Here is a 19,156-nt window from a genome sequence, read left to right as displayed (position 1 = left end):
GTGGGTTGAGGTTCTTTCTGGTGCGTAGTGTCAGGATGAGTGTATTCATTTTAACTTCACGCCCTCCGGAAATAAACTGTGCAAATGCGGAGGGGGCTGGGGAGAGGAAAGGGACTAGGATTGGAGGGGCGGCCGTGGCGCCGGAGTCCCCTCTGTTCTTGACACACACACACACACACCCCCTGGAGAAAGTGTGACGTGCTCTTGGTACAGCCATCTAAACCAGAGCAGGGCTTGGGGGCCTGTTGTTGCCACAAGACAGGGTGAGGGGCTGAGGCAGCTAATGAGATCAGGAGCCTGGGCCCCTTCCCATACATTCTCCTTGGACATATAAGAAACCAAATGAAGGAGGGGCGCCTGGGTGGCTCAGTCGGTTGAGCGTCCAACTTTGGCTCAGGTCATGATCTCGTGGTCTGTGGGTTCGAGCCCCACATCGGGCTCTGTGCTGACAGCTCGGAGCCTGGAGCCTGCTTCGGATTCTGCGTCTCCCTCTCTCTCTCCCCCTCCCCCGCTCATGCTCTGTCTCTCTCTCTCAAAAATAAATAAACATTAAAAAAATTTTTTTTAAATAAATCACCCTTTAAAAAAAAAGAGAGAGAAATCAAATGAAGGAACAAAGTCTCCAAACAGAAAGAGAAGGCACTTGACCAAGACCACACAGCTTTGGTAACAGAGCTCGGATGTAAACTTAGCTTTGGCTGGGTAGGGGAGCAGGAGACGTGTAGCTGGCCTTGTTCCCTGGCCCCTTCCAACTCTCCCGCCCCACCTCTGCTCCCATCTCTCCGTGGACACTCACTGATCTGGGGTGGGAGGAGACCTGACCACCGATGCTGGGTGTGGGGGTCAGCACTCTACGCCAGAGGGGGGACACGGACCACAGTTTCCAGCCTGGTTGAAGAGTGTGGGTTTTTCCTCTAGGTCCCCAGGAGCAACGGATATATTTGAAACAGGCCTGAGGAAACCCCATCTCTTTTTAAAAATATCACCCTGAAAGCCAGCATAAGAACGGAGGTGCCTGGGCAGGGGAGAGGGGCGGTGAGGTGACAGTCCAGGCAAGGGTCGCTCAGGGCCCAGCCTAAGCCAGGAGCAATCCAGAGACGGGAACCAGAGCTCAGGCCTCGGAGAGAGAATGGACAGGATGTGGGGATTAAGGGAGAGAGGGGATTTTCAGCCCAGGGGAGGGGGGAGCTGTGAGCCTTCACTGAGCTTGACCACATGTGTTTTTAAATGAATGGTCTCAGGCCCAAGTTCGGGGTTGTCTTTATTGGAGCTTGGAATGTCACTGCGATTCACCTTAATCAGAGGCAGACTGTGCGAAAATGAGCAACAGTGGCGGGCCCCCAGCAGGGGCCATCGGGCTACATTGGGAACCCTGCTCGCCTGCAAGCAGTACACGGGCACACGCACACATGCACACACTCCTACACAAACTCACACTCTCACGCGTGCTCACTCACTCCCAGGGGGTCTGAGGCCAGGCACCCTGCCGGCTCAGTTCGCTCCCCGCCTCTTGGACGGGTCTTGTCCACACAGCGGGGACCTGCCGAGCTGTGACTGAAGTTCCCTTCCGCTTGAGGACCAGGGCCGAAGGAGCCAGAAGCTGCAGGCGTTTTGCAGTTTGGGAGACGGGGATCCAGGAGGATGGGAGAGCTTGCCAAGGACCGAGCAAAGGGAGCCCCGCTGAGCCGGGGCACGGGGGAGAAGATGCTGGAGAGGGATGGGACGGACAGGGGGTGGGAGAAAAGGCCATCTCTTCTCCTTCGTTCACTCCAACCGCACAGCCGGGGCCAGAGCCCTGGGCATAGGAAGGCTGGGGAGCATCAAGGGGTCCCCTGTGTCCTAGGAAGGCACTAAATGGGGAACAGATCCTGGAGAGCCTGGAGTCTCCCCCAAGTACCCCAAAGGGGACAGAAGGGGAATGACAGAACAAGAAGGGTCTTACATGCTGGTTGTCTGGGAAAACAAGACTGGGGAAGCACGAATCCTGCTTCCCACCCCAAACAGGGGGTGGGCGGTGGGCCGGGATGCAGCCCCTCCGGCCGGCAGAGGGGACAAAGCCAGGGCTGCCCCCTTGGTCTCCAGGGCGGTGAGTGGGGAAGCCTGGCCTCACCCGTGTGTCCGTGGGAGGTAGAGGCAGGAGGGAGGAACCTGAGCCTCCTGCCCCCCTGAGGGCCAGGGCTACCAGAGCACGGCCCCATCCAGGTTCCCGTATCCCGGCTCGGCCCGCAGCCTCCAGTACGTGTTGTTGGTCACCCACCACTCCTTCCCACTGCTGTCTGTCTGCCGCCTGGGGGAAGGAGAGGGGTGAACATGCCGAACTAAGGCCAGGGTCCCCGGACGCTGCCTCCCATAGCCGGCCCCACTCACAGTGAGGAGGGGCTGTATGGGAGGTGGCAAGGAGCCTGGATGGCAGAGGCCTAGGGAGAGGGCAGAGGTACCTGAAGAAGCGAGCCTGGTGGACGATGTTGTTCTCCTCCATCACTCTGCGCCTGTCCCGCTGAAGCTGCTCGATCCTTCTCTTCTGGGCTTCAGCGGCCTGTATGTTCCCCTCCTCCAAGTACCTAAGCATCCACATGGCAGTCAGGGGAACTGCCCCCCCCCCCCCCGCCCCCCGCCAAACCCAAGACCTCTGTCCTCTGCCCAGCTCTGCCCCCAGATGGGACCCATCTGCCTGGGGCAACGCCAAGAGGGAAGAACAGGCCGAGCAGGATGCGGAAGCTCCTGTGGAAGAGGGAGGAGCCCAGAGGCTCCAGGGTGGGGCCCACCTGACACTGACCTCTGGTCTGGCCGGAGCCGCGTGTCCGTGGAAGGCAGGGACCGTTTCAGCTCTGCCGTCAGCTCATTCAGCTCCAAGGCAAACTGAGTGAAGCCGAAGTTTCGCTCGTGGTCTGGGGGCATGGAGTCTGGGGGGGAAGGCAAGGGGCTGGGGCAGGTGGACTGTGCCATAGGCACCCTCACCCCTGCCCGGCCCTCCCTGACCAGGCCACATACTGGGTTTCCAGATGCACTGACCGCCGGGCAGGGATCCCCGGTATAGCCCCTCGTGCCACTTCCCGGAGAGTCGGTGGAGGACACGGCCGCTCCGGCTGAACACGGCCCCCTGCACCTCGTGGACGTTGGAGCTCCAGTACTTGGCCTGGGGTGGGGGTGGAGGCAGGGGACTTAGGGAGGTGTCCCCTCCCCTCCCCCAGGCTGAGCTGCTGGCGGCAGACAGGCAGGGTCAGGGTGGGGATGCCCACCTTGCAGAAGGTGATCTTGCAGTGACAGGAGCTGTCCTGCGTGTTCCGGATGAGCACCTCCCCATAGTGCTCGATCCAGCGCTGGCCGCTCAGAATGTTGTGAATGCAGGACGTCACCTTATTCCACTCAAAGTGGTCCCCAAATCTGAGAGAGACAGAGCAGGGGAGGGCAGCTGGCTGGCCCCGGGAACAAGTGCCACCCTGAGCCAGGATGCCCGTCATGTGGGTCTGTGGAAGGAACACTGCGGTCCTGGTTCTGCCTCTGCGTGAAGGATGGCATATTTATAGGGCGCTTGGGTGGCTCAGTCGGTTAAACGTCTGACTCTCGATTTCAGCTCAGGTCATGATCTCACAGCTCATGAGGTCGAACTCCTCTTCAAGCCCCGAGTTGGGCTCTGCGCTGACAGCACAGAGCCTGCTAGGGATTCTCTCTCTCCCTCTCTCTCTCTGCCCCTCCTCTGCTTGTGCATAGGCATGCGCTCTCTCTCAAAAATAAATATTAAAAAAATATATAGGGGCGCCTGGGTGGCTTAGGTCACGATCTCGCGTTCCGTAAGTTCGAGCCCCATGTCGGGCTCTGGGCTGATGGCTCGGAGCTTGGAGCCTGCTTCCGATTCTGTGTCTCCCTCTCTCTCTGCCCCTCCCCATTTCATGCTCTGTCTCTCTCTGTCTCAAGGATAAATAAGCGTTAAAAAAAATTAAAATATATATATATATATATATATATATATATGAACAAAACAAAAAGGATGACACATTTACAAAGCACAACAGCCCTCACAAAAAATATTGAGTCAACAGGTCTCCATTCATTGATAAAGCTCCTGAGTGCCTACGTCATAGGGATAAATACACAGAGTCCCTGCCCGTGGGTGCCAGGGACCAGGGTAGGCCCATTCACACGTTACCCTGTTTAATCCCCCCTCCCTCTGGGTTCCACTCATTACTCTTATTTCACGGAAGAGCGGACGGGAGGCTCTGAAGCATTAAGCCTCTTTGTCGCGTGCATAATTATCAGAGCTGCCAGACAGAACTTCTAACTCTGAAGCCCAGGATCTTCCCGGCCCTGGACTGGCCTCTCGCTAACTCCTGGACCATGCCGGGTAAGCCCCCTTCTTCTCTGGCTGCTGTCCCCACTTGGAAAATGACATGAGCTAGAGGACAGTGTTTCCGATGTGGTTTGCGATCAGTCCTGAGGTCAACTTAGGTCTCTGTGGGTCTGTGTATGAGGGTGGGTGCGTCTGCGCGTTGGCTTGAAGTCTCAAATGGATTTCTTACTGTGAGTCACGGTCAAGAGAGTGTGAAAGCCACTGCATCAGATGACCTCAGTGAGACCTTCCAGCTCTACCGTTCTAGGATTTTTCCTGTTTCTGTATGCACAACGGCTGTAAAAATAGGTGTGAAATGTATAGACACTACCCCACCGCAACCAGCTTCAGGCCAGACCTTTCGATCCTGCCCCTATCACCTCACCACCCCAGCCTGGAAGACGGCCCGTAGGCTGGGCCTGGCTGCTGACCTTAGCAGCCCCATAGGCTGGGGCCTTAGGGACACCCACCTGGGCAGGCTGACATTGACGGTCCCCACAGGCACAATCTCCAGGGATTTGCCCCAAAACTTGTTCTTCCACTTCATGTCTGGAGTTGGGTCGGGAGAGGGAGAGGGAGGGCAGAAAAGAGACCAGAGAGTGTTCCAGCCCCTCCCCCATCTGCCCTTCACCCTCATGTCCGCCTCCCCACCCCTCCCCCTCCCCCCGCCCCCATTCCTCACCTTGCCAGAAGATGAAGTTCTCAGACTCCGCATGGCATGCCGAGATGGGGGGGTGGTGGGAGACCTTGGTGAACAAAGAAGGTCTCTTGACGCCGCCCCTGAGGATTATGGGGTCTGCTCCTCACCCCAGGGCTCCCCAAAGTCCCTTATCCCCAATCCCAGTTCCTCTCCAAACCAGAAGACCAGTTGGTTCCAGGTCTCTTGTCTCTGTCATCCTCAGCCACCACCCAGATTCTGTTGCCCTCTCTGTTCCCATGAGGCCTCACACGCTTCCTTCTCACTCACTCCCTTCTGGAGCCCCAGGACCCCTGTTCAAGGCTACCAAGTCCTCTAGTAGTGACAGATGAGGCTCCCTCCTGTGCCCTGCCTGAAAGCCAGCCCTCCTGGGGGCCCTCTTCCCTCACTGCTTTCTCCTTCACCATCGTCACAGCCTCCCAAAAAAACCCTGGCCTTGCCCTCCTTGGAACGGCTCCATATCTGGAACTTGAACTTGGGTATCCCAAAGCCTGCAGCCTTGCCTCTCTCATTCCCTGTGGTCCATGACTCCTCCCAAGACTTTCAGCCACTCTGCTCTGTTGTGCCCTGTCTGCCCTGCTCCACCACCGTCCCCCCGCCTGACACTGCTGTCACCTCCACCTTCTCACAGCACCCTCCACAACCTTCTGTCACCACTTGTCACAACACCTGGCATCGGCCTCCTCTGTGCCGCCCCTGGTTCCCCGCTCTTCATTCACCCCCACGGAGCCGAGGAACACACGGAGCACACACCTGGAAACTTCGAATGCTACACTCTGTCTACACCTGGGCCCAATCCTTCTCTGAGGACCCACACCCAACCCATCACCTTCAAACCACATTGACACGCCCACCCTCAGAGGGAGACTAGAGGTGGCAACTCCTCCCACCAATTTATGGCTCCCACCCTGACCCCGGCCCCCTGAATCCACTGCCAGGCCTGGACCTTCCTCCTGGTGCAGCTGCCTCACACCCCTTCCTGCAGGCTCCGCCCTCCTCCACCCCACTGTCCTGCAGCCTTTCCCTCTACTTTTCTCTTTCTCTCCAAATAGAAGTATCTCCTGGGGTGCCTGGGTGGCTCAGCCAAGCTGAGTGTCTGACTCTTGATTTAGGCTCAGGTCATGATCTCACAGTTCATGACATCGAGCCCTGAGTTGGGCTCTGTGCTGACACAGGGCGCCTTCTTGGAATTCTCTCTCTCTGCCTCTCCCCTGCTTGTCCTTGCTCTCTCTCAAAATAAATAAATAAACTTTTTAATGTTTGTTTTTTTTTTTTTTTAAGGAAATATCAGGGCGCGTGGGTGGCTCAGTCAGCTAAGCATTGGACTCTAGCTCAGGACGTGATCTCACGGTTCCTGAGCTTGAGCCCGGCATCTGGTGACCTTGAACGCTGCTTCTCTCTCTCCCTCTCTGCCTCTCACTCACTTGCGCCCTCCCTCTCTAAAAAAACAAAACAAAACAAAAAACTAAAGAAATATTTCCTGTTTGTTCCATTTTAAAAAAAGAGTAAACCTTTCTTTTCTGGATGCACACACTTTTGCTCACGTATGCACAAACACTGGCAGCAGCAATCTCCTCAGAAGGAGCTGGGGCTCATTTCCTATTGTACACATTCCTGTACTGGACGAACTTTTCACTATATTTTCAAAAACACTTAAAATCTAAACAAACAAAACACCTGCCTCAGCTCTATCCCCACCTCTGGCTGAACCCCTCTCTCTCTCTCCTCTTTCTCTCCCGGTCAACTGTTTTGAAAATAAGCTGCATTTTTTCTCTATTTTAAATTTTTTTTTTTTTTTTAAGGAAGCTCTACGCCCAACATGGGGCTCGAACTCATGACCCCGAGTTCAAGAGTGGAGCATTCCACTGACTGAGCCAGCCAGGTGCCCCATTTCATTTTAATTTTTTTTAATGTTTTTTTATTTCTTCCTGAGAGAGAGAGAGAGAGAGAGAGAGAGAGAGAGAATCTGAAGCAGGCTCCAGGCTCTGAGATGTTGACACAGAGCCCAATGCAGGGCTTGAACTCACAGGCCATGAGATCATGACCTGAGCTGAAGTTGTGTGCTTAACCGACCGAGCCACCCAGGCGCCCCTAATTTTAATTTTTTTAAAGTCTCATTTTTCCCTACATTACTTCTTTTTCCTGCCAGCCGCTGTAACCCGGCCTCGGCCCACAGCCCTTCTCAGAAACCTCCCTCACTCAGTAAACCAACCAACCCCGTCAAAGTCCTGTGGACCATCCACCCGCACTTGGCCTCGGAGCTCCTCCGCCTTCCCAGCCCACCCTCCTCAGACCCTCTCCCGTGAGCAGCCCGTGACATCATCCGTCCTCTAAGCTGGTGACTCCCGGGTCTGTCAGCCCCCACCTGTTCCCAGAGGAGCTCCGTACCCACACGGCCCAGGGCCTCCCGGACATCTCCCCGTGGAAGTCAGGCCCACGTAGACAAGGAGTCTTGCCAGTGCAGTTACCTTCCTCACACACTTCCCATCTTGCTAACTGGCACTTCCATACACCTGCTGGAGCCCCCAACCAGAAATTCAAGGCCATCTCCAGCTTTTCCCTATCATCGACCACCTCCCCTATCTCTTACATGTAACAGCATTCGGTTGACAACTGTGTCCTGTCAAGGGCAACATGACACAGTTCCTGAATCCAATGTCCTCGCAATCCAGATGCCACAGCCTAAGTGCAGGTCTTTGTCAGCTCTTAACAGGGATGACTGAAATGGCCTCTTAATGGCCTTCTCTGACCCATCCGCACACCACGGTCTGAGCAATCTTTATAAAGTGCAATTTGGAGCATTGTCACTCTACTGCCTAAAACCCTCGATGACTCCCCATTGAAGGCAACCATTTGGCCTGCAGGGCTTCTCAGGGCTTGGGACTGTCTTGCCACCCAGCTGTGTCTCTCATACCCTGTCTGGAGCCTCGCATTCTCCCCACCCCCTGGATTCTTGGTGCACGTCAATCCTCCCTCAAGACCTAGGTGGAGATCAGCCCCTACAGCATGCCTTCCTGGCTGAAGGGCAGCCTCAGAGCCTCCAGGGTCCCAGCTCTAGAACATGGTCCAGTAACTCCCCATTTCAAGTCCACCCCCCACGCTCGGCAGGGAGCTCCCTGGAGCAGAGAGCCCTCTGCACCACCGCCATGTGGCACAGGGCTCGGCCGGGAGCCAGACGCCCTGAGCTCTCTCTCCCGCGCCCTGGCCCCTCTGAAGCCCCAGCCACCCGTGAGGGCCCCTCTTCTTCCGGGGCCCACACCTGCTCACTGATGAAGCGGAAGCCTCGGTCAGGCCGCTCACACTCGTAGGTCTCCCCCAGGACGGGGTTGAAGGGCTTACAGCCTGCTCGGTGGTACGTGGACGAGTAGGCAGAGACCGCAAAGGCTGCGATGTACACCTGCGGGTGGAAGGGCGAGGAGATGCCGCTGGGGCAGGGGGGTGGGGAGAGGCCACTGGGGTGGGGTGATGGGGAGATGCCGCTGGGGCAGACAGATGCCGCTGGGGGTGGGTGGAGATGCCACTGGGGGTGGGGGGGAAGAGATGTCGCTGGCGGGGGGAGCTGCCGCTACAGGGGAGGGGAGATGCCGCTGGGGGCAGGGAGATGCCACTGGGCGGGGGGGAGATGCCGCTGGGGTGGGGTTGGGGGGGCGGGGAGAGATGCCGCTGGGGGGGGTGGAGAGGCCACTGGGGGTGGGGAGATGCCGCTGGGGGGGGATGCCACTACGGGGGGGGGAGATGCCGCTGGGGGTGGGGGGGAATGCTGTTGGTGGGGGGGAGATGCCACTGGGGGCGGGGGGTGGGAGATGCCGCTGGGGTGGGGTGGGGGGGTGGGGAGGAGATGCTGCTGGGGCGGAGAGATGCCGCTGGGGGCAGTGGAGATGCCACTGGGGGCGGGGAGATGCAGCTGGGGTTGGGGGGGATGCCACTCGGGCGGGGGGGATGCCGCTGGGGCGGGAGGCCAGGAGATGCCGCTGGGGGCAAGGAGACGCCGCTGGGTAGGGGAGATGCCGCGGGAGGGTGGGGGGAGATGCCGCTGGGGGGGGGAGAGATGCCAATACAGGGGGGAGATGCTGCTGCTGGGGGGGCAGGGAGATGCCACTGCGGGGGCGGGGAGATGCTGTTGGGGGATGCGGGGGACATGCCCCCGGGGGGTTGCAGAGAAGGGGGGGGGGTGCCGCCCCACTACAAGCAAGGAGCCGCGGAGGTAGAGCTTCAGTGGCGGGGAAGAGCCCCGCCAGGAGTGCCGGGGGTACCATGCGCTCGCAGGGGTCCGCCACACGGCTGGCCTGGTCCAGGAGGCTGCTGTACTCCAGCTCCTCGCAGAGCCGCTGCAGAGTGTTGAGCGGCTCGTTGAGCTGCACAGGCATGGACACCTTGGACAGGTCCTTGCCGATGTTGTTCCGAAGTATGTTCCACAAGCTCACATCAGCCCCTGGCCCGCTGGCCGCTGGCAGGCAGCGGCGACGGGGTGGCCCCGCAGCTCTCCCTGGAACACACGCCCCTGGGCCCCACCCGGCCACGTCACTCTTCCTCCCACAGGGTATCCAGACTTGGGGGGGCACACAGGCCAACCCCAGCACCGCCCCCAGTCCTGAGGTGCTCCTAGATACACTCATTCCCAAGCACCCCTCTGGACTCTGCAGTCGAGCCCCCGGGGGGATTTAGGTGGGTAGCAGGGCCGAGAACCACTCAGAGAGGGCACCTCCCACTGCTGGAAACCCTGAACCCCAGAAGCCCCTCCTGAGCCCCCACCCTGGCCTTCAGTTCCCCTCCATAAACACAGAAACCAATGTTGGGATACAGATTATTCAGCCCATTTTACAGATGAGGGAACAGGCTCCAAGAAGTAAAATGACATGTCCAAAGCCACACTGCTAAAGAGTGGCAAGATGGGACCATCTGCCTCTGTATGAGGCCCCATGCCAGTCTTCTCAGAAGACCGCACTGATGGCCAGCCCCCAGGCCTGAGCCCGACCCACCTCGGGATCTGCTCCTGGAACATTCTGTAGCTCACAGCTTAGCCTTCCTTATCTCCTGGGGTCACCCTAAGCTGTTAGCCCACCAGTCACCACAATAGACTGCCTCCCAAGGGGTCTGGGCTGTGGACAAACACGATTTGTACCTCCCTCCAAACCCCTCCATGCCTGCACACCCAGCTAGTACCTTTCTGGTAGCGCTCAGCTCCCCTGAGGTCCAGCACCTCCTCAGACAGGCTGGTGGTGATTTCACTGGTGCACGACTCCTCCTCCTCTGAGCCCTGGGCCAGGACAGATGACAGGCTGGGCAGACTGGGCCTCCCCGGGCAGCTGGGCAGTGCCCAGGGCCTGGCAAGACTCTGCCCAGCTAGTCCTTTGATGGGAAGGGGGAAGACACGGATTTGGGGGAGGGGAGGATCGGAGCCCTAAGGCTGACATCATGGAGTGTGCCTTGCCACTTTGGGAGGGGACGCCTGGCCCTCTCCCCGCAGGGAGGGAGCACAGGGACTTGGCGAACACCAAGGAAAGGTAGCAGGGCATTGCTGAGATCCAGGGTTCAGGGCCAAGGGAAGTGCTGGGGCTGACCCGCTCACAGGAAGAGGGCTGGGGTGGGGCTGCGGCAGCAGTCTCGGGAAGACCCCACGGGGATAAAGCACATCAAACTAGAGGAAGGGTCCCCAGCAGATTTCTGAGCAGGGCCACACAAACCCAACAGGTCTGGACGTGTTACCCGAGAGAGCAGCTGAGGCATTAGAAAGGATTTGGGAATCTACAAATTCTAGTCTCTCTGGACCCCATCCCAATTTTCCCAGGGTTGTCCCCCACCTCACCTCATTCTCAGAAGAGCTGGCAGAGAGGAGAACCTCACAGGCATCAAAGAACTCTGTGTGGGAATCAGCAAGGGACAGGACGCTGCTCTGGGACAGCTGGGGGGTCAGCCCCCGCCCCTTCATGTACAGGGCTTCTTGCTGTGGGAAGGACAGGTGTCAGGCAGGGCTCCCCGGCCCTGACAGTTCCCTTGAGAGGGAAGCATGCTGGGGACTTTTACTGCCTGAGCGTGGAGCCCACCAAGCAGAAGACGCAGAAGGGAGAGAGTGTGGTGGGATACGAAGGTGTGGCGGCTGAACTGGGGCCTGGGACACGGGAACGTGGGTTCCCTAAGAGCCGCTCACATGGCCTAGGCACTCACTCTGAGATGGGTTCCAAGCCTTCTGTGTGCATTAATGCAGTCAATCCTGACACTTACCCTAAGCGGTAGGTACTGTTATGACCCCCTACTTTGCAGACCAGGACACTGAGGCTCAGGGTCACAAAGCCGCCAAGCACTGGGGCCAAATTCAAACCCACAGAGCCTGGCCCCAGAGTCTGTGCTCAGAACACGGAAGTCCCAGCTCAGCCAATCCTCAACTGGGGGATCCTGGGCCCATTGGTCAGATTCTCTGAGTCTTAGTTTCCTCCACCATGAACTTGAGGGTAAGGATCATGGCCGCATAGGACTGAATTAAGCAAAAGCATGGGGCACCTGGGTGGCTCAGTCACTTGAGTGTCTGACTCTTGATTTCGGCTCAGGTCATTATCCCAGGGTCATGGGATTGAGCCCTACATTGGGCCCTGTGCTGAGTGTGGAGCCTGCTTAAGATTTTCTCTCTCTCTCTCTCTCTCTCTCTCCCCCCCTGTCCCCCACTTGTGCGCTCTCTCTCTCTCTCAAATTAAAAAATAAATAACTTTTTAAAAAAATAGTAAAAGCACTCTGGGGTGCCTGGGTAACTCAGTCGGTTACGCCTCCAACTCTTGATCTCAGCTCAAGTCTTGATCTCAGAGCCCTGAGTTCAAGCCCTGAGTTGGGCTTCACTACTTAAAAAAAAAAGTATAAGCAATCTGCACACTGGCAGGGCAGGAATGACCAAGGTGAGGCTGCTGCCAATGTTACATGAATTGGGTTGGAGCTAGGATTTCTGGGCCCTGTTTTGGGTCTGAAGACCAACCATGCCTTCACTTCTGCTAAGAAAGAAGGTGCAGGAGAAATAGTTCCCACAACCCAGCCTGGCTCCTACCTCCTCAGGGTTGAGGGAGCTGAAGGAGTCTGCAGTGGTGTCCGAGGAGACGGAGAGCGAGTGGAGGCGCCTCGGGCCAGCTGAGGCCTCAGAGACCTGCGAGGAGACAGTGAGGGGACAGGGAGCCAGGAGGACAAAGCCCTCCCCGCCCCGCGATACTGCCCTCTGCGCAGATTGCCTCCGCCAACCACTCTCCCCAGACCCAGCTCCGCTCTCCTCCCCAGGCCTGCGGTCCTCAGCTTCAAGCCCTCTCCTCCCACACGCTCCCCTGTCCTTGAGCCTCACCCCCATCCGCGACAGCTCTGAACCCTGGTGCAGGTCCTGCAGTCGGTCCCATTCAGCAGTGAGGGCAGCCAGGACACTGCTGAGGGAATTGTGCACTGCGGGGCAAGGGCAGGCATCAGACTCCTCTCCCTCTCCCTCTCCCCGCCTGCCCCCCACCGCCCTCCAGCATGCACTCACCCTTCTGGGCCAGGGCCCAGAAAGTACGCTGCAGGTGGGCATAGTCTGGAGGTGGCAGCCCGCGGGGGCCTGAGGGGTCCCGGGACTCCAGGTAGCGAGACAGGTTGGGAACAGAGCCGTGGAGACGACCAACCTGGGGGTGAGGGAGAGGGGTCGAAGGTGACAGCCTCCTCCAGGACATCCCACCCCGGTGACTTGGGGTCCACACCCCACCTCACCCGTCCGATGGTGTCGTCCTTGGCGAAACTCTGTGTGCACCACATGCGGCTGGTCCGTTTCCCCTTCTTGGGTCTCTCAGTTGTCACTGAGGCCTGGCAAGTCGAAGGCGGGAGGTGAGGGGTGAGTTTCACTCAGGGTGGGGCAAAGGGCAGCAACCATGAAAGCCGGGAGAGGGGAAGATGGCCACGGAGGAGGGCACAGAGACATCTGACGTCCCAGAGGAAGAAGATGACACCCTAGTAGAGGCGTGGGTACAGCAGGCAGGGGTCACTCCAAAGGGGCAGAGAGACAACCCTGAGGCCGTCTGGACACGGGAGGTGGGTCAGCTAGGCAGATGTGCAGCTCTCCAGGAAACTGCAGCACACGAGGGGGCCTGGGGGCCTGTCCCGGGGAAGTGGTGAGGGTGAGGGCGGCAAGCAGGAGTCCCCTGGGCAGGGCCCTGTCTCCTCCCCTGGCCCTCACCTGGTGCGTGGGGATAACAGGGGCCGAGGGGATCCGGTGCAGGGACTCCAGGCTCTGGAGGAGTCTGTGTAGTTCCTGGAGCTTCCCCTGACACTCAGAGAGCTCTGCGGGAAGAATGAATGAGGATATCCTCTCCCAACACTGCCTGGGTGCCCCAGAGTCTGTCCCTTCCTCCTCCTAACATCTCACCCGGGCGGCCACAGAAACCCTGACACTGCGTCCCCCTCCTCGGCTCAGGACGCCAAAGCAGTTCCCAGTTCCCGCCACTGGTTTCCCAAGAGGGCTGGCATCCTCGGTCCCCATAACATACCTTAACTTTGCCGCCTCCACACAGGGTGCGGGGTGGGGGTGGCCCTGACTCTCTGTCCCCACTTGGTGGCACCTCCCCCTCTCCCTCTCCCAGGCCAACATCTCAGCTGCCGACTCCAGGAACAGGTTCTAAAGCACACCCCTTCTCTGGCACTACTCCACGGGACCCCTCCCCGATTGGCTTTCTGTATCTTCTTGTCCGTGAGCCCCGGCCCCGAGTCCTGTCTATGTGCCTGAGACACAAGCCCCCGCCATTCTTGGTGAGGCTGGTGCTCCCCAGGGCAGGCCCGAGGAGATCCTGTTGGCTTGGAGGCCCCAGGTTCCCGGAGGCAGGGCTGGAGGTAACGGTTCCACCTCCTCGTGACAGCCGACACCTCCTAGACCCAACGGCACCCGTCCTGCCCACAGAGGCACAGTGCCAGGGGCCCCTCACCATGAGAGCAGCGGTCTAGCCCATCACTGTCCCTCAGCCAGGAAGACACCTTCTCCCGAGGTCCGACCCCAGGGAGAGCCGAAGCACTGCCTGCTGCTGGAAGCTGGGCACCAGGAGCCTGTGGGTGAGTCAAGAGTGAGGCAAGGCAGCACCCCCTCTGTGGATCTCGCCGTTCCCTGAAGCTCCCACCCCTGAGTCCCCATGTTACTGCCCCCCCACCTCCCCAGGACCTCCCTTACCTTCCGGTGAGTGGTGCTGGGCAGCGAGCCTCGGGGCATGTCTAGGCGCTGGGCTAGGCGGTGGGCACGAAGCTGGGCCACCCAGCTCTGGAACAGGTCCTGGGATTTGATCTGCAGAAGTGACGGAGAGGGAGAGGGAAGCGTGAAAGGAAGGATTGCTTCACAGGGACAAGAAGTTGGGGCTCCGCTTCCCAGGCAAGGAGAGTGTCTCCCTGTCGTCCCCGGCTTGTGCAAAGGCTCCTTGCAGGGAGACAGAGCACAGCTTCCCCGGGGTGACCGAGCCCTTAGCTCTGCGCCTGTTCATGTAACAACCAAGAGGGACGTCTTGCCATTGGCTGTGGTATACGATGGGAACTCCCTTGCTGTCAACCTCAGGGACAGACCCTCAACCCGCCCCTCTCTCCTGCGTGCCCTAGTGTCTCTGCTGGGCTGGGGCCCAAGCCACTACTTGGCTCCCAGGGATGTCACCTTGAGGTGGTAGATGTTGTCTTCAGTGTCAAGGTCAATGCGCTGGGCCTTTTTGTTGATGGACATAACAGACAGTCGGACGTCAATGGAGCCATGAAGCTTCCCCTTGGTGATCTAGGGTGGATGGTGGGCGGGGAAAAATGGGACTGTTTTTAGGCCCCCGGGACCCCAGAGCCATCATCTCCCTGAGGTGACCCTAGGCTCCAGGGCCAGGCAGCAGGTTCACAGCATCAGCAGGGACTCGTCAGTTGTCCTCTGGTGCACAGAGCACCCCACTACGTCAAGTCATACTCTGAACAAGGGAGTCAGAGAGCAAGGAAAACTAATCTCAGCAATGCGAAGGCTGAGAAGGCAAACACCCTCTCAGAAAGAGATCCTGAGGATGCCGGCCTCTAGTTCCTGTCCCCAGCACCAGAATGAAACAAGGGTAAAGATGATAAAGCTCTCTGGGGCGCCTGGGTGGCTCAGTCGGTTAAGCGTCCGACTTCAGCACACGTCATGATCTTGCGGTTTGTGAGTTCGAGCCCCGCATCGGGCTCTGTGCTGACAGCTCAGAGCCTGGAGCCTCCTTCGGATTCTGTGTCTCCCTCTCTTTCCCTGCCCCTCCCCTGCTCATGCTCTGTCACTTTCTGCCTCAAAAATAAAACAAACATTAAAAAAAAAAAAAAAGATGATAAAGTCCCCTGTTCGTGCAGACCATTCTGGGCCCACACTCAGCTCACAACCCCCAGCAGAGGCCCTGACTCACCTCTTGCCGCGTCGTTGCATAGTGAAGGACTCCGTCCTCGAGCACAAAGTATCTCTGTGTTTGCCCAGAAGGAACGAGAACCCAGGAGGCCGACAGAAAAGGGTATGGGGAGAGAGCAACCACACACATGGACTTTTCTTCTCCTCCACACACACACCCAGTACTGCCTACACCCTTTCCCCCCCCCCATCCCCCACTCGCCTCTGCATCTGGCCCCTCCCTTTGCCCAGCCCACCCTACCTTGTGCCAGCCCTTCAGAGGCCACTTCCTTTTCTTGAGCAGGTGGCCTTCCTGCCTCTCGGGCATGATACCCTCTGCTCCCAGCCTGCCCCGAGGCTCCTCCTCTACCTCCCACAGCTCAGAGGCCTGCAGTCCAGGACAGAGAAGTAGGAAAGCAGCTGGTGAGGTGACCAAATCTGCCCCCTCCCCCCTACTTTGGGGCCAAGCTCTATCCACCCACTGCCTGCTTCCCCATCTCAGACCTGCAAGGCACTGCTGGGCTTTGCAGACTGAATGCTCTCGGCCAAGGAGTTAGGGACCCTCTCCTGGAAGTCCATGGAGATGGGAGCAGCCACTCCCTGCTGAGAAGGTAGAGCAGGGTGGAAGGAGAAGGATGTCACCTTGTCCTGAGGGGACCCTTGAAGCAAGAGAGAGACCCCATTAGCACAGACCCTGCTATCACCTTCCCCGCCTCCAACCCTTCCCGCACCCTCTGAGATAAGGGCTCACCAACATCTTCTGCTCACCTGCCATGCCTCTCTGAATCTGTCCCTTCCCCACCCTGGGCGGGTTTCCCTGTCTACACCCTCCAGCTGTGACCACTGCTCCCCGAGAGGTGGACTAGCACGCAGTCGCAGTCCGCAGGCCAGCGCCAAGAGACAACCACAAAAGTCCGCCCAGCCCCACCTTGGGCCCACATTCTCAGGCTCTAGGAAACACTTGGTGCTTTCTCTGGAAGATTCCCTAGGGCGGGGGGTGTGGTGTGGGGGGGAGCAGTAGAGGAGGCATGGGAGTGAAAAAAAAGAGACTCTAAAACAGGGCAGAGGAATTCCGAGACTGGACAAGCAAGATCTCAATCTGGCTTCTCTTCCTCCAGGACCCCTGGACACTCCTCCACCTGCCGTCGTGGGTTGGAGACTTCTCTGTCATCCCAACTCCCCGCTAATCAGTCTCCAGATCCTCTGTCTTCGGCATCGGGAAACTGAGGCCTGAGCCAGCCCCCACTGTTCTCTGTGCCTCCACCGTAGGATGCCCACCTGAGACCCTCGGTGCCCCTCAAAGCCTCCATTCTACCATCCCGGTCCTTGGGGTTCCTGAGAAGTAACACCCACCCGGAGAAAGCAGGGGGCCCTGCTTCAGTGCCCATTGAGGCACTGTGGGCGGGAGAAGAGGCGGCCAAGAACATGCCAAGGTCCACACAGGTCCCCGCAGCAGTGCCCACAGGCGCCCTTGGCACGAGCCCTGGCCATCCTGGCTCCTCGAGGAGATCAATAATGCATGAGGTTCTGTGTGTGTGAGACAGGGAGGGGACTGGAGGGGCGAGGCTGGCCCGAGGCTGGGGAAACAGCTCAGATCTTCCAGTGGAGCCAGCAAGCACCTGAGTAGCGAAGGCCGGGAAGGGACAGGGATGCGGTGGGGTAGTGGTGGCCAGGAGGTAGGGACGGAGGGGCCCAGAGTGCGAGAGGCTGACCCGGGGGGGGGTAAAACTCCTGCATTTGGCCATTGAAAGTTCCCAAACTCTTCTGGTGTTTGGGTATCTCTGTGTCCTTTTCCTGGCCCCCTAGAATCCTGGCCCCTCACTGCTGGCGGGTGGAGGGTGGGGGGGCTCTGTCAGTAGAGGGTGCAGGGTCGAGGGGAGCCCGGTGGGTGCCCCATTTCCACTTCCATTCCCACCCCCGTCTCCAGAGGGGCAGACCCGCCAGCTTCAGGTGGGAAGAAGCCTGCCTGGGGAATGTCAGCCAAAGCCAGCGCGGGCCCCTTACCCCAGGGTCCATGGACGCCAGTGCTCCTTGGCCCGCGCGCGCCTCTCCGCCTCTGAGTCACCGTCTCCGAGTCGCCCGCTCCCTCCTCACGGAGCCTAGCAGTGGCAGCAGCTGCTGCAGGAACCAGGAAGGAAGGAGACGTCGGAGCCTCCCCTCCAGCCGGATCTCCCCACCTCCCCCTTCCCGGCCCCTCCTCCCGCCAAGCTCCGGGCGGCCGCTCAGCTCTGCCCCCCTGCTCCCGGGAGGACTCAGGGCTGAGCGGACTCCCCAGCACTGAGGTAGCTTGGGAGTGGGGGCAGAGTCCCCACTGGGCGCAGCTCCAGATAGACCGCGGACGACTGGGGAGCTGCTGGCCTCAAGCCAGTGGTGGTAAAGGGTTTACTCCTACTAGCATGGCCTTGACCCTCGTTAGTACCCAAGGCCGTTTCCTTATTAACGCCCCCCGCCTCTCGTTTTACATCTGAAAATAGATTGCAAAATTTGGAGCCAGCAAATGTATCAGGTTGACAGGAAGGGATGGATGCCCCCGGGGGACCGCGATAGACAGTGCCAAGAGCACGGTCAGCTGGCCAGCCGCGGCTAGAGAGGGCCAGGCAGCCCTGTGTGGGCAACCCCCGCAGAGCCTCTGTCATGGTGGGTGATGCCCCACCAGGTCAGGACCCACTGGGGCTGGCGGTACCCATGCCTAACACAGAACCCCCAGCTGGCATGGTCTCTGGATCAGGAGAGGGTCTGCAGCAGTAACCAGCTGGCTGTTGGAAAGGGCTAGCTGGAGCCACTCAGGTCCCCCCGGCCTCCCTTTCTGAGCACCTCTGCTCTTCTGCTGGAGTACTGTGTTTAGCACAGTACTCAATTCTAATAAAAAATTAGCCCTTAAGAAAGGTCTGAACCACATTAAAATGAATGTGAAAAGGACGGACGCCTTTAAGGACAGTGAAGCTGCTTTCTGGAAAGAAGTGGGTTTTTAATGGCGGGGCCTCAGGCATTGCCAGCAGGTGAAGGAGGCAATGCAGGGTTCTCTGACCTCAGCCCCACCCAGGCCTTGGTTTACCCTCCAGGATCTTACACATCTCTCAGGAGATGCCTGTTTGCCATGCCATTCAGAGCCTCGGCACCTCTCCTGCTGCCCCGGGAGGGCATTGTTGGCACCCGGCAGGCTTCTGGAGTCAGGGAGAGCACTGGGCGGTACTGGCCAGATGGGCTCTGACACCCAGAAGCCTCAAGGGCCTTTTAATTCACTTCACATCGATCAACCATCCCCGGGGCATACAGCACAGTGCTGGGCACTGTGGGAAGCTGGTCCTGGACCAGGCCACAGAAGAGCTGCTGCGCACCGTCACTGCCAGAACGGTGCCTGTCCAGGACTGAGGAAGCTGTGGCACTGCCCCAAGTCTGGGAGGAAAGTTTGACAGCCACTTTGCTCACGCCAGTCAAGGACAAGGGCAGGCTTCTAGTTAAGCATTCTCTCTCCTTCATTAGCAACTTCTGGTTCTCCAAGATTTGGAGGAGGCCTCCCACTTGAGAGCCTCCAGACCCCCTCCTAATACAGAATTCTGTTTTGCCCCAGCTCTTTTGCTCAGAACCACTTGGGATAGGTTAGCTACTGGGCAAAGCCGGAAGCTGCTTTCAAAAGGACAAGCATGTAAGAGATGCCATTTGTGGGATTGGTCCCAGGAGGGAAGAGACCTGGACATGGAAAGAGGAAGGATTTTCTAGGAGAGGAAGTGAGAGTCAAGGGTGGCCCTGAGAATTCGTCTACAGGGAGAATAAGCTTGCAAAC

General features: G+C 58.7%; 1 protein-coding gene across 2 annotated transcripts; it reads right to left on the bottom strand.

The window, feature by feature from the left end:
• Nucleotides 1-1,243: 1,243 nt before the first annotated feature.
• OSBPL7 (oxysterol binding protein like 7) lies at nucleotides 1,244-17,547 on the bottom strand. Of its 2 annotated transcripts, XM_043584222.1 has the most exons (23): nucleotides 17,377-17,545; nucleotides 15,877-16,031; nucleotides 15,635-15,760; nucleotides 15,395-15,448; nucleotides 14,647-14,760; nucleotides 14,179-14,289; nucleotides 13,940-14,057; nucleotides 13,198-13,301; nucleotides 12,735-12,827; nucleotides 12,517-12,649; nucleotides 12,340-12,434; nucleotides 12,055-12,150; nucleotides 10,831-10,968; nucleotides 10,188-10,281; nucleotides 9,278-9,525; nucleotides 8,284-8,421; nucleotides 5,010-5,073; nucleotides 4,798-4,876; nucleotides 3,240-3,384; nucleotides 2,992-3,136; nucleotides 2,777-2,903; nucleotides 2,439-2,561; nucleotides 1,244-2,287 (listed from the first exon to the last, which is right to left on the bottom strand). In XM_043584222.1, exons 2-23 carry the CDS (start codon nucleotides 15,949-15,951, stop codon nucleotides 2,179-2,181), a joined length of 2,529 nt encoding a protein of 842 aa, XP_043440157.1. In that variant the 5' UTR covers nucleotides 15,952-16,031; nucleotides 17,377-17,545; the 3' UTR covers nucleotides 1,244-2,178. The 2 variants fall into 2 exon arrangements, 1 of the variants encoding a protein (XP_043440157.1); XR_006297861.1 differs by lacking the exon at nucleotides 1,244-2,287 and having other exon boundaries at nucleotides 2,447-2,561; nucleotides 2,992-3,161; nucleotides 17,377-17,547.
• Between the last annotated feature and the right edge of the window lie 1,609 nt (nucleotides 17,548-19,156).

The sequence above is a fragment of the Prionailurus bengalensis genome, chromosome E1 (assembly GCF_016509475.1).
Source record: "Prionailurus bengalensis isolate Pbe53 chromosome E1, Fcat_Pben_1.1_paternal_pri, whole genome shotgun sequence".
NCBI lineage: Eukaryota > Metazoa > Chordata > Mammalia > Carnivora > Felidae > Prionailurus > Prionailurus bengalensis.
This window is presented reverse-complemented; position numbering and strand designations above follow the sequence as displayed.